At 54.9% G+C, this 13,578-nt stretch overlaps 5 protein-coding genes across 5 annotated transcripts; 1 reads left to right on the plus strand and 4 right to left on the minus strand.

Moving 5' to 3' along the window:
* Nucleotides 1-767: 767 nt before the first annotated feature.
* G647_03630 (uncharacterized protein) lies at nt 768-1,814 on the minus strand (the record flags this gene model as incomplete). Its single annotated transcript, XM_008727975.1, has 1 exon — nt 768-1,814. The coding sequence occupies one exon, from the start codon at nt 1,812-1,814 to the stop codon at nt 768-770; it is 1,047 nt and encodes a 348-aa protein (XP_008726197.1).
* Nucleotides 1,815-2,110: 296 nt separating this feature from the next.
* G647_03631 (uncharacterized protein) lies at nt 2,111-3,676 on the minus strand (the record flags this gene model as incomplete). The annotated part of the gene is made up of 2 exons (XM_008727976.1): nt 2,111-2,643; nt 2,698-3,676. The coding sequence occupies 2 exons, from the start codon at nt 3,674-3,676 to the stop codon at nt 2,111-2,113; spliced, it is 1,512 nt and encodes a 503-aa protein (XP_008726198.1).
* A 2,945-nt stretch (nt 3,677-6,621) lies between these two features.
* On the plus strand, nt 6,622-8,829 carry G647_03632 (uncharacterized protein; the record flags this gene model as incomplete). The annotated part of the gene is made up of 4 exons (XM_008727977.1): nt 6,622-7,342; nt 7,401-7,868; nt 7,923-7,997; nt 8,054-8,829. The coding sequence occupies 4 exons, from the start codon at nt 6,622-6,624 to the stop codon at nt 8,827-8,829; spliced, it is 2,040 nt and encodes a 679-aa protein (XP_008726199.1).
* An 880-nt stretch (nt 8,830-9,709) lies between these two features.
* G647_03633 (uncharacterized protein) lies at nt 9,710-10,921 on the minus strand (the record flags this gene model as incomplete). The annotated part of the gene is made up of 4 exons (XM_008727978.1): nt 9,710-9,840; nt 9,933-10,223; nt 10,283-10,566; nt 10,713-10,921. 4 exons carry the CDS (start codon nt 10,919-10,921, stop codon nt 9,710-9,712), a joined length of 915 nt encoding a protein of 304 aa, XP_008726200.1.
* A 1,542-nt stretch (nt 10,922-12,463) lies between these two features.
* On the minus strand, nt 12,464-13,420 carry G647_03634 (uncharacterized protein; the record flags this gene model as incomplete). Its single annotated transcript, XM_008727979.1, has 1 exon — nt 12,464-13,420. One exon carries the CDS (start codon nt 13,418-13,420, stop codon nt 12,464-12,466), a length of 957 nt encoding a protein of 318 aa, XP_008726201.1.
* Between the last annotated feature and the right edge of the window lie 158 nt (nt 13,421-13,578).

Below are 13,578 nucleotides of genomic sequence, written 5' to 3' on the forward strand. Positions count from 1 at the left end.
GAGATCCCAGCGACCTCTTCCTGTCCTTGACGATATCTTTGCTCACCCACGTGACACAGCATCACTGCAGAAATGAGCTGTATACAGTATCTTCAGCTTAGTGAGACCACAGCTCGCATCAAGTGTTCGTCCTTTTTGCTTCTTATATTATCTCGCAATGAGCCAAGACCATGATGTCCATAACCAGCTTCTAATCCATGTTTAGCTTGCGCAAAGATATCAAGTTCGCGCTGAGGCCTCATTCACTCTTGTGCTAAGACCGCATTCGCTCTCACTGAGGACCATGCCCTCGACGCTCACTACGTCGTCCACGGGCTCATCTTCAGTCGGTCAGTCGCTTGTGTAGCCAGAAGACCGACAGGGTTATATCTGATGCGGTGCTTGCTCGCTGCTCGTGCTCGTGCCCATTCTCACGCTCGTGCTTATTCTCGTGCCCATGGTCAGGCGTAGGCTGCGCCATGCTTGGAGATCTCAGATCCGGCATCGCCCGAGGAGAGAGAAGCAGAGGAGATCAGTCCGCGGAGGCAGTAGACCGCCAGAAATTCGTCCAGGCAATTCAGGCATCAACGACCGGGTCCAGGACTCGGCGTGTACTTGAATCGTCTGCTCGGCTTGGTGCTCGTCACGTCTCGCATAGCAGAGCATAGCATGGCATGGCATGGCCGACAACGACCCCTCGTCCACGTCGTGCCCAGTCCAACTCAGAGAGGAGTCCCGCTTCAATTGTCCGTCTGTTCATTCGTCCATTCGATCGTTCACCAACTCACTCATTTCTTCCCCCTGCCCTTTCCTCGCGCCTTGTTCCCCCCTTCCTCATGCTGGTCTTTCACCTTCACAAACCCGCCCTTGACCAACGCGTCCCGTCCGACCTGGTTGATCAGCCTGAATCGATCGGGACCCAGCTTCACGCCGCCGTACCACCGACTCACCACGACCAGCACGTTCCACACATCCATCAATTGCATCAGATGGAGGAGACGGCCACCGGCCGCGGTTTCGCCATCGTCGTCCGAGTCCTGGATAACAATGTCGATCGACACGGCCCCGTTCGTGGATCCTGCCGCCACGGGACGACTCTTAATCCGCCACGCCGAGATGTTATGCGTCGCTTGCGCGACTTTCTTGTTACTCGCCACGAGGTGGGCCAGGGCGTGTTGTGCGTCATCGAGGGAATGCACCGCACACGCGCGGGCGACGAACGTGGATTTATTAACGGTCAGGGGCTCGGACAAGGTCCATTGCGGTGCTTGGGCAGCTAGGAATGTAGAGTCAGAGGAATAAAGCTGCGACGTCACGGGGGGAGGTTCATCGGCGCAGGTACGTGGGCCGCCATCCGGCGCGAGCGGAGGTGAGGCGGACCTGTCTTGAGCATATTCCTGGTGGGCGGTTTCAGCCGTGCCATGGTGCTGGGCGTGGGTCTCATGATTCTGGTCGTCCTGGGGTAGGAGGAGAGGGCCCGCCTCCTCCACGAGGTCGAACAGGCAGACTTGACCCTCGCTGAACACGCGGCCGAGCACGTCCCGTAAAATGCTTACGGCAACTTCTCCTTGACCTCTTCTTGAATGGTCTCCTGTAGACTGCGTGCCTGAGATCTGAGGCGGGGCATCCGGGTATTCGGCGGGAAAGGAGATGAGGAACGAGATGTCAGAGTCCGGGAGGCGAAGGATCGCAGTGATGGTCGTATCTTTCCCCGACGGGGGTTGCAGGATGAGCGTGTCGCCGTCGTAGATAGAGGTCAAGGCTTCGATCTCATCGGCCAGAGCGCTGTTGGCCAAGGCGACGCCATCATTGCCAGTGCCATCATCCAAAGGCATGAGTTTAGAGAAGAACGGCGAGTATGACTGAGTTGGACGAACACTGAACATATGAGTGTGCTCGGTAAAGCTGCCGTGATCGAGTGCCCTAGTGCAGAATTCTGTCCAATCACATGTCCAGCCTTGCTCAGCCTCGCCTGCCAATATACATACAGACAACCTGTCCAAAAAGACTCCCAGGCTTCTAGCTCGAAGACCACACGCAGCGAAGCATCCACATCAGCAGGCAATCGTCGCCGGTTGCTGCAAGATCAACCTCCCAAATCAACGAACGTATCACCCACATCACCACCACCTCATACGCCAACGTCCTTATCGCTGATAGCATCTCCCTGTTTATCATTGCCTCTTCCCGTCCCTGACTTTCCTCGCAACTTTGGCCACGACAGGTCAGCCGTGGGGCGAAAACGGTCCCGGAGCGCTTCAGAAGGGTAGTTCACAGGGCTCTCGCCCCCAATGAAGATCATAGAATCGTAAATCAAGGCGCCGAACAGTCCACCCAAGACAGTACTGACCCATGGGCCCCAGATAAACCAATGGTGACTGAGCGTGAAGGGCACACTACCAAAACCAGCCCACCATGTGACAAGGCGGGGACCCAAGTCACGGCCGGGATTAAGACAAGTACCCGTGTTGTAACTAAAAGCCATCTCTAACGCAATCGTCAGCAATCCGAGAACGAACGCCGCCATGCCTGCCCCAGGTGGGGCATTTCCGTCATCTCCCATCGCCAGAACAGACCCAGCTAAAATGGCGGTCGCAACGAACTCGTTGAAAAAGGCTGCGGCCGAGCTAAGGCCGGGTCGTGGTGCTGTCCAGAATGCGGGGCCTGCGAAGACTATGTTAGATTTGGCAACTTTTGCGATCACACGTGGATACCTACCTGCGATGGACATGTTAGATCCGGCAAAGTCTGAGATTGCATCACGATAGAGTCCATAGGCAATCCCAGAAGCTGCAATGCTGCCGAGGAGCTGGGCGACGAGATATTGCCAGAAGTCGTGCCAGGGGAAGCCACGGAATACTGCCAATACAAGTGAAATCGTCGGATTCATGTGGGCGCCAGAAATGCCACCAGCGATGTAAATAGCGGTCATGACGCCAAAGCCCCATGCAAGGTACGCCATCAACAAGCTGGCATTGTCATTCCGGGCAGAGCTCATATGCGTGATGGAACCACAGAGGCCAATTGTCATGAAGACCATCGTGCCCAGGAACTCTGCAAACGGCTTCCGCAACCTGTGCCGTATAGGACCCCACGAATTGAAGAATAGCGGTTCTTGTTGTTGCTGGGCGACCTTCCAGTCCGAGCGATCGCTATGAGAGTGATACGTGTCCGAGTCTGATCCATGGCTGCCGTGGCCCAGATTTTGGCCGTCGCCCCCAGATTCTGCCGTGTCTCGCCGAGTGCGTAGCGCAGAAGTAGCAGCCACTCCACTCCGGACGGCATATTCCAGGCCACGGCCGACGACTAAGTCTTGCATACGGTCCGTAGCAAAATCGTTGTCGGGATCAACTGCGATCGTGCCACTAGGCGACGGCGGCGAACCCCGCGCCTTGTCATGAGCACTGATATTTTCGTCCTCCAGCTGCTGCTGCCTGTGGCTTACATCGGTACTCCGGGTTCGACGCGAAGGTAGGATAGCATGTGGGGCTTGGGCGTCTCTGCCATAGCTCGATGCATTTGCTGTTGTCGCTGTGCGGAGAAGGTCATCCCCACGAACAGGCTTCTGCGCATTGCGTGAGGGAGTGACGGTGATCTGTGGTGCAGGCTGTGTACCGGTCGGGGCCGTCGTGTCGTGCGAGGTTTCACGAGCTATGCTTGTTTCTTCCTTCGGACGGGATGCCGAACTTCTTCGCATGCCTGATCGAATTTTATGGGGTAGGGGTTCGGCAAGGCTGAAAATAGGTTCATGATGTGCCCTGGGGTTCGGGGCATACTGATAGCGGTCATCGCTGCCATGACTTCCCCGTTGGTGGGTGTCGGATCGACGGGAGGGACTCCGGGTAGCTAAGGGTCCTGCAAGAGAAAATGGTGCCGATAGAGGGGTACCGGTCGGTCTCAAATGCCTCGCAGGGCCACGAGTTGACGCGTTATAAAGACTTGATCGAGCCGAGAACTCGCCAGGGTTGGACATTGCTAACAGATGTGGCTGCTCCTGCCGGCAACCTCTGGGTGCCTTGGTGATAGAGAAAGCCGAATGGCCACTAGGACTGTAGGCCAGGCAGGTTGACGAAAGGAGAGCTCAGGGTAGTTAAAGGTGAAGTCTAAGAAAGACGAGTATCATATGCGGCGGTGGTCAAAGAAAAGCAAAGGAAATCTCCAGCCAACTCACAAACGAGCTTACAGAGAACCTCTGTCTTCTTCACGAAGAGCCCCTGCCGACGCGACGGAACGTGCCTTCCGCTCCAACGTCAACGATGAATTAAGACAGTGAGCGGGATCGGCTGCATGATTTTGTTGGTGGCAGGGCTGTTGCGACCAGAACGAAAGTGAACGTTGATTGAGATGGGAGTGATTGGAGATGGAGCAGGCAGAACGTCATTTCCATATGACGAAGTGAACCGGAACTGACCTGGCCGTGTATCCGGCCGTTGTCTGGGCAGGGGAGTCCTTCGTTGGGGGCGGACCATCAATGCGTCCTGAGACGAAACAGCACGAGCAATGGATTCCCATACCACAACGAGGATGATCAGGGGTTTTAATGGCGGGTGGCAATGGGCGAAGCAATGAAAATTGCGCCGCAAACAAACCCAAGACAACGGAAAAGCTGTCGCGGGATATTTTCCCTTACGCCCGGCCAATGACAGATTGATCCCTTTCATTCGTCTTGGTTTCCCCTACGAGGTACCGTAGTAACTCTGCATCACGCACATGTATGGCACTGCGGAGAGAGGACAAATACGAGTCTAAACTCCAACGTCAGAATGCTTAGAGAGTGGTTCAGACCTCCCGTCCTCGCCCAAGGTTGGGCGGATGATGATTGCTTCCTTTGACCGTGGTCTTGGATATGTTCGGCCAGGGAATCAGAAATCGTGGAGGGGAAAGGCTAGGTATCCGTTCTCTCACACACTCCTATAGCACCTAAAAGATCTTCTCGCCTTCTCCGCAATTTCACATTTCCCCGACCCATTGACTGTAACAGCTTGAAAACTTGTCTCAAGGATGGGGTGTTGAGGATTATGTTGCCCGAAGCCAACGACGCGAGAAGGGGCCAGAGCTTCGAGATTGAGCGCGATGGGTAGGTCGGGGAGTGATGGGACTGGAAGTCGAGGAGATCTTGAGTTTGAATCTAGATTATTGCCGGACGTATATAGGATGATGTTGTCTAGGTCGCAAGCTCATAACAGACCATGTGCAACAGAGATGTAGCTACGAACGCCACGTGGATGGCAGCAGCCAGGCTGGAATGTATTGCTGTAATTGAGGCTGTAAGGCATGACAAGGCGCACCCCACCTAGCACCAATATCTGGTTGAGGGCCTCAGTACGTGTCAGTATTATCGGCAACTCAACCTTCAACACAATGAGCAAGGATGCGCCGGCTGTAGACCTTTGCCACCCAACTGAGGGGGTTCGACTGTCTTCAGTCGAGCATTCGACGAATGAGGTACAAGTCCGAGTGTATGCCGGATCATTAAAGGCTGGTCTCGTCTCGAATGAGCAATTGTGCTTATTTGATGCTCGTATTCCTTCGAAGAGCCAAGGGGCCTTGAAGGAATATCTACATCATGCTATCACCTAGGTGGTTACCACCCAGCTACTCGCACGAGTACGAGGATTGGATTATGAGATCAAAATGACCCAGCAATCCGGAGGCTCGGAGTAAGATAAACAGACCATACGCTCCGGCTGTCGTATTCGGACACGATCACAAGCCCACGGTCAACATTAACCTTACATTCAGCGAGTCCAGCTTTAATGCAACAACGGAAGCTGATCCCAAACCACATCGTTTCGGTATGAGGTGACGTACATAGATGTATCCAGGCAATGTGGCATCCGATTCAGGGTCACCAATTGTTTCATCCAGAAAAGACTTGCTGAGCAATGGTCTGGTCTTGGTAGCTGACTTTGCAAACAGCCGCAGTCGCGATGCAGATGTTTGAACCATGATGGAGAGGGCAGCATTGAATGGCTCCCGGAGCAGTTTGTCATGATCTTTGGGCTGAGTCAGCCCCAGAGTCTACGTCACTGGTAAGGCAATTGTCATGGAGCAGCGCCAACTACGCTAGTTGGGCCTTAGTACCGACCTATGCTGCGGGAAAATAGCGCTGATTGGGGCGTTGCCCGCTTAAATTCCCTAGCCCCGCGGGTTTCCCAGTTAAAGCTTAGAGCCTGAGGAAGCACTCTTCAGTGCCTGGGCACGCGCTAGGAATGAGAGGCCAACGGCGACGACGGAAGTGGAAGACGCTGGACGAGAAGGGAAAAGTCGAGCTGATCAACGATGGGAGCCGAACTGGGTTTCCCTCTACCCTCGGGCACTGGGCATCTGCAACTTTTCTGCGTCAAGTCTGGCAACGTTGACGGCTCCATCTGTGGTTGTGAGGCTCACTTTGACATTTGACAGTCTGCTGCTTGCGTCGGGCGGATTGCTGAGTGACCAGCCCTCACTTCTGTGGGCGTGTTTTCTGGCACTCACACCTGACTCAGTGCCCATCGCCCTCACTCACCGAGAGACTCCCGACAACACAATCTCGGTCACTTTGGCTCACTCTGAGCTTTATCACCTGCGCCCGCGTTTTGATCATCTACCAATACCTACGTGCCGCGGACCTGAAGACACCGCGCTCCGGCCACCGTTGCAATGGCCGCGTCGCAGCCGGGATCGAGGCGCATCAGCGCGGTTAGCAACAGCAACACGGAACCGTTCCCCTCCATGCCTGAGTCGCCCGCAGGTCCCAGCTCTAACAATGACAACACGACGACGACGACAACGACCACCACGGTGCATGGGCCAACAATCACCACAACAATCCACCGCGGCAGGCCCTACACTATCACCTCCACCCAGCCCACGAACCAGACACCTGCGTCGATTGTATCTGCGCCTGATAACTCCGTCACTACTACCTCGGCCGGCCCAGCCACGACGCGAACGACGCTGCTCACTCCCTCGCAAACAAACAGGACCAGGCCGATTAGCATCAGAAGGTTGCCATCGACAAATCTGCGCGCTGGTTATGAAGAGAATGGGTCAAGTCTACCACCGAGTCGGTCAGCTTCTGGTCGAGGACGCAGCACGTCTGCGCCTCAACCCCCACATTTGACGGTTCCCGGGTCGAACAATTTGACCAGGCAAAGCACCAGACAGTCCATGTTGCCTACCGTGGCTGAAAATCCCCAAGCGGCAGGTGACGCCATTGTGGATCGGGAGACAATGAACGAGAACGTGAGAGGCGGTGTCAGCCGAAGGAGAAGTGTCAGTAACACTGCACGGTCTATCATGAGCAGGTTTAGCGACACCTCCAGAGAGCGGCAAGGACCCGAATATGAGTCGGAGGTCGTTGATCTGCTGGATGTGCTTGGTAAGTCAACCACAATTCGACTGATTTGAGAGAAGCCATGCTGATTTGTACCTTGCAGATCCCGAGGTTTCGACATTGACGACCTTGAACAACGTACAGAATTCGTTGTTCGTGCCAGATCTTGGTAGATGGGTCAACAGGAGACCCACATACAATCTCAGTCGCCGGACGACCCAAACACGGCGGCCAGAGCCCGTTAAAGAGGAAACCGGCATGGCTCCCATCCAGAGACAGCCGACGGGCACAGAAGAGCCCGCGCCGGAGCCGTTGGAGGAGGATCTGGCGCCCCCAGAGACCATGCAAAGGACTTGGTCATGGCAACGTAGACCCCAGATCGAACGCTCCCACAGCATTACTTCAGTTGTCACAGACTCACATTATGCTGTGCTCCCGCATGGCGTGTCACTGGATGGATGGAGTGAAGAGGATAAAGAGGCCCTCGATGACCATGTCCGACATATGCTGCACTCGAAACGGTCAAAATTCAAGCAGCGAATGATAGCCTTTGGGAAGTACATCCAAAAACGTAAGCCCGATGTGTGTATCCCTTACATGAGTTACTTGCTGACGCTGTTCCCAGCACTCGGATTCTTTGTCTTTCTTTACGCAACTTTGATCACACTCTTTGGTCTAGCTTGGGTCCTCTTCCTGATCGGTATGCCGTTGTCGATTCCACAAAGGGCCATTATCAAGACTGACATTTCGCACCAGGTTGGATCTACGTTGGAGACCGGAAAGACTACATCACGAACGTCATTGACAACGTGCTGGTAGCCCTGTTTGCGATCATGGGTGATGGTCTCGCGCCGTTCCGCATGGTAGATACCTACCACATGATTTTCATTGCTCACTATCACCACAAGAGCTGGAGACTACGGCGAGAAAGGGCGCTACCGAAGCTCCACGACCATAATGATTTGCCTGCACAGCGGGAGAAGGAAGCCGACCCAGAATCTGCAAAGCCGGAGGACTCTGAATTTTCCGTCTTGAACCCCAAACAACAGCAAAAGCTCATCCACCACCAGGCCAAGTTCTCGAAATCGCACTCTTTCTACAAGCCACATGAGACCGGAACCCACTACGCGTTTCCGCTCCATCTGCTCGTGGCTATTGTCGTACTACTGGATTGTCATTCGCTTTTCCAGATTGCTCTTGGCACCTGTACCTGGGCTATCGACTATCGTACGCGCCCACAAGCGCTGACAGCCACCATTCTGTCGTGCTCAATCACCTGCAACATCACCGCGGGTATACTGATTTCTGTCGGAGACCGGAAGACCAGAAAGAAGGATGTTGCATTGAGGATGCAGAGACAGGCGTTGACCCAGACGGCCATCGAAAAGGTGGAGAAGCACAAGAGGGAGCGTGAGCAACAAGCTGAAGAACAAGCACATCTCACCGATGCGCCCCGCAACTTCGAGGTTATTGACGAGGAGACGACCACCGACTCGAATTTCCCCAGTCAAGTAAACTCGAGGACTCATTAGTGGCGGTCCTCGGGTTCACCGACCAGGACGTTGCCAACTAGGCGTGGCGTTGGGGGTTGGTGGCCTTTGCGATTGAACATATCCGACACGACCAAGGACCTAATCAAGACCTTATGAAGAGGCGGAGGGAAGTGTACCTACTTACTCACTTGGCAGATTTGATGAATGTGTTTGACTGATTAGCTTATCCGCCTGGTTTGGACTTGGAATAGTCCGTGCATAATGCCATCATTCGTTGGGAATTGTTCCTGCCGCGACTTTAGCTCACGATCCGCACGGGCGTGCGATGATAAGGTGGCACGTGGAAAGAAGTTTGTCCCCCCGAAGACACAAATTGGTGATGGGCAACGAAACCACACCAGTACAGTGCATACGTTCATCAACCTACCAGGCCCGGTCTTCCTCATGGATATTAAACACTTCGGATTTGAATAGGCGTATGTATGCGCCGGCCCTTGCGGGGTATGAAAGCACTGATCTGTGGATCTTTTGACATGCATCGTGCATACTGGGACTCGCAATCAAGTCAAGACTAATTAGAGTATTAATTGGCCTGTAAGCGGACGTGAATTAGACATTGATTCATGCATTCATCCACAGTTCTGGCTGGTTGTCGATTTTTCGGAAACACCACAGCCAGAAATGCGACAAGTGTTTGTGGTCGAAAAGCGAAGCCAAAGCCGACAAGCGCTCAAGAATATGGTTCTGGATTGACCCAATGACACAGTTGGACGAGATCATTCCGCGAGGCTACACAACATCAAACGGCGGTCGTGACTGGGGTAAGCATTGTCGTCGCCGTCATTTTACAGCCTCGCTCCTCTCATCCTCCGCCCGGCGTCACCTACATGCACACTGTACGCAGACAGTGTGTCCGGCGCTACAATTTCGATGCATCCCTGAAACCATGAGCGAACGTGGGCGGGTTGTCGTCAACATCGCTCTGCAGCCACTTCACCATCCTGCGCGCTGCCCTCCTGGGGCCTAACCCGTCTGCATAACCCATGAAAGCTGCGTGTATCGTTAGCGACGTTGACGACACCATCTTGACGCCAGACATTGCGACTCAGTGAAGGAGAGAGCGAGTTGTGCGAGGTACTCACGTTGCATATGTTTGTACCCCATCATCTCGACAATCCTCGGATGAATGACATCCAACTTCCTCGGATCCACAGCCAATATCTGGCTCTCGATCGGGCGGATGTACGGTTGACAGTACTGTACCGTGGCGCTCTGTCGCGGCTTGTCGGATACGTTGGCGCCGCCGCCGTGCCAGAGCGTGCTGATGAAGTAGACGACTCCCCCCTCGGGACATAAGGCGGGAATCGTCTCCTCGGGCCTCCCCTGTCGCTTGCTGTCCCATTTGTGCGACCCGGGGATGATCCTCGTTGCTCCTGTGAGAATGGTTGTTCAGCAAAACGCGCGCGCCACACGCTGGGGGGGCCAGACGTACCATTTTCGGCGGTATACTCGTCCAGGGCGACCATGATGGCCGTGCCAAACGGCAACCTCGGTCGCGGGAACTGGATGTACCCGTCGTCGTGGTGCAAGGACTGTGCCTTCTCGCCGGGGTTGATGCTGATGGTGTGGAAGGCTGAGAGAAGATAGCCTTGGTCCAGGAAATAGTCGTTCAACGCCAGGACACGCGGTAGGATGACGAACTTGTCAAACACTCTCGACTTGTTCAGCAACGAGTATATGCGATTGGTGTTGAGGCCTTCGAAGTTGTTGCGCCCACTACAGTCGGTCAGGAGAGGGATACGTTAGCCCGATGTGATACACATGGAACTTCTTCCACCTCGCAGCAGGCAGCTGGATTGATATGCCCATCCGGCTGGCAAAGGGAGGTGGTTACGTGTCACGTCGGTAGGGATTAAACGCACCCCAATGCCCGCCCATCCTTCTGGAGCAATCGCACAATCTCGTCCCTCGCCTCCTTGGCTTCGGCCTTGGAGAAACAATTCGGCAGAATCACGTAGCCGTGTTCCAGGACGTGTTCGATGTCTGCCCGCAAACTCGGGTCCGACGGGAGTGGTCGCGGTGGTTTGTCGCGCGAGTAGATCTCGAACGAGTCGCTGACATCGGTGGACATGGTGTCGGACTCTGCCTTTGCAATCGAGTGAGGAAGATGGGTTGTGCTGAGGCTGTGCTTACACAGCAAGGACGGTGTTTAGGAGCCAAGAACTAATCAATCCCGTCTTTATATTTTCTCCTGTGTCATCGATGCGGGCGAGTGAGACGGAAGTAATCACAAACGACGGCACATATATTGCGCGACTCCCCCTTGGCCCATAATATCAAGAGCGGGGGAGGGAAGTCTCACTTTGGTGTTTCTGTCGCTTGAGCCTCGGTTCGATATCGAGTGTCAACAATGCCTCGTATTCTGTGTCCCTTACCACGCCCTTCACACATTATTGCCGGTCCCCCATGTTGTCAGTTGTTGATGATGATGATGATGATACTCACCTCCGCATATTCCCAACTGAGAGAGATTACTGTGGCTACTAAGTCCGGGGTGCAAACCTTGAGTGCCTAAGGATCCTCTGCAAACAATCACTCCACTCTCACTTTCTTTTCAACCTCGTTCATTGCTTTCGCTCCCCAGACAACCGCTGTTAGCAACTGTGCTTTCCCCTTTGTGGATCATGAAGCTGTTGAATTGGCTGAACCTAAGGCGAAGTGGCAGGACCCAAGTTCTTCCACTTGGCAAACAGGCTATCAGCGCGTAAGAATGATGTTGCAATGCAAGTGCGGTGACCCGTAATCGGGAATTCCACCGCGTCATCTAATTATTCGATGTCTCCACCGTGCGACCGCATTGCCGCTTCACGGGACATATTATCACAGTACCAGAAGCCTGCGTACGGCGTTGTCCATGAGATGCACGCGGGAAATTTCCCGACGTGCGTGCCTAGAGTGCCGAACTTTCAGATTTCGTCCATCAGCCTTTCTGACATGCCAGCCACGAGCAGCTTCAATTGAGAAGTCATGCTATGGACACCGTGTTGCGAGACGAGTACTAGCACTCATTCGAGCGTGCGTATCACTGATGAAACAGCGGGGCGAGCGACCGATGATGAGACTCTCGTCCTCTCGTCCTCTCGTTGCCTCCTCCCTGCCAGGCATGTGCTTGTATCACCGAACGAACGCCGGGCATGCCTCTGACTGCAGACCTCCTGGCTTCTATGAATTGTCCGAGCACTCTTTACAGTTCTACCAATATCCTTGACCCTCAGCGCTGTGCCACTTGATGACTTCCATCTAGAGCAAAAAGCACAATCACTTCCCTGGTCTCTAACCTACAGGCTTTCTCTCACCACAACATGCCGGCCGACGTGTGTATGGGTTGTGATGGGATCTGCCCAGCCACAGCGACCAGAACGCTTGAAATCAAATATACTCCGTGTCAGTGTCAGTCAAGGCAGTATCGTCAGTTGCAATGTACTGGTTGACAGCAAGAAGGCTACCGGACCTCCCTACCTATCGAGACAGGTCAGGCAGGCTAACATGAATGTTATCTGGACTTCCTCCAGTCCTCGCAAGGGATGTTACATCCCCTGCCCACTTCATGCCACTCTGTCACAGCCCGCCTCTTCCAGCCAGACACGGACACGGACACGGACGCAGTCTCACCTCAGGCAACAATATTACTCGCCCCAAACGGCGCCTGACTGCTCCACCTCAGAATAAAAGACCCGTCCCTGAGCGGGAACGCCTTCTTCATCCCCGCTTCCAACTCCTCCCACGTTTTACTCTCCGCCATCACCCTCTCCCACGTACGAATATACGTCTTCGTATCCCGGATATGAGAGGGCGCGAATCCATCCCCAGGCCTCGTGTGACTAGGGACCACAAACGCAGGATTCAGCGCCGCGGCGCGATCCAGGCTCTGAATCCACTGCCGTCTCAATTCCGGCGTCCAATCCTCGACAATCAACTGGTGGCACTTGCCGTAGATGACGTCGCCGCCCACGACGAGCTGCAAGTCCGGCACATGCAACACCGTGCTGTTGTACGTGTCGCCCTGGCCGACCTCGACGGCTCTCACGGCGTGGCCTTCGAGCATGAACGTCCCGTCCGCTTCTCCTCGACGGAGGATATAGCTGGCGTTGAACGGCGTGCTGGTGATTTGCCCCCCCGGAAATAACGACTGCCAGAAACTCGTGAACAAGGAGTCCTCGTACTGCTCTAGCATGTGCGCGTTGACATCTGCCCTGGCGACGACGCGGCATCCCGGGAAGGCCGCGCAGATCAGCGGGGCCGTGAAGAAATGGTCGCCGTGCCCGTGCGTGATGTAGATGTACTTGAGCGACTTGCGGGGGCCGAGCGTCGACTTGATCCACGCGGTCAGGTTGCCGGCCTGGGCGTCCGTCGCGGGAGCATCGACGAGCACGGCGTCACGAGACCCCTGGATCAGCGTGAATGCCGTGGGAGAAAACGTGAGGGCCGTGCTGTTTTGGTACACCACCGGTGCGGGCGGCAGGTGGTACACATCAGCTCGGAGACCCTTGGCAGAGGTGACGAACTCGGCGGGTGTCGGGGCCGGGAACGCGCAGGCCAGGACGGCCAGGGAGAGGAGAGGCGTTTTCATCTTATCGTGCTTCTGGACTGTGTGGCGTGAGGGGGATCAAGTGTGAAGGGAAGGTATAGACTCTGACAGAGTTCCGGCGACGTCGGCGGAGTTATATATGGATGAGAGAACCAGTACCTTATGCCCTGGCCCTCGCAAAGCCCTGCCGGAGTGTACTG

The sequence above is a fragment of the Cladophialophora carrionii genome (assembly GCF_000365165.1).
Source record: "Cladophialophora carrionii CBS 160.54 unplaced genomic scaffold supercont1.3, whole genome shotgun sequence".
Classification (NCBI taxonomy): domain Eukaryota; kingdom Fungi; phylum Ascomycota; class Eurotiomycetes; order Chaetothyriales; family Herpotrichiellaceae; genus Cladophialophora; species Cladophialophora carrionii.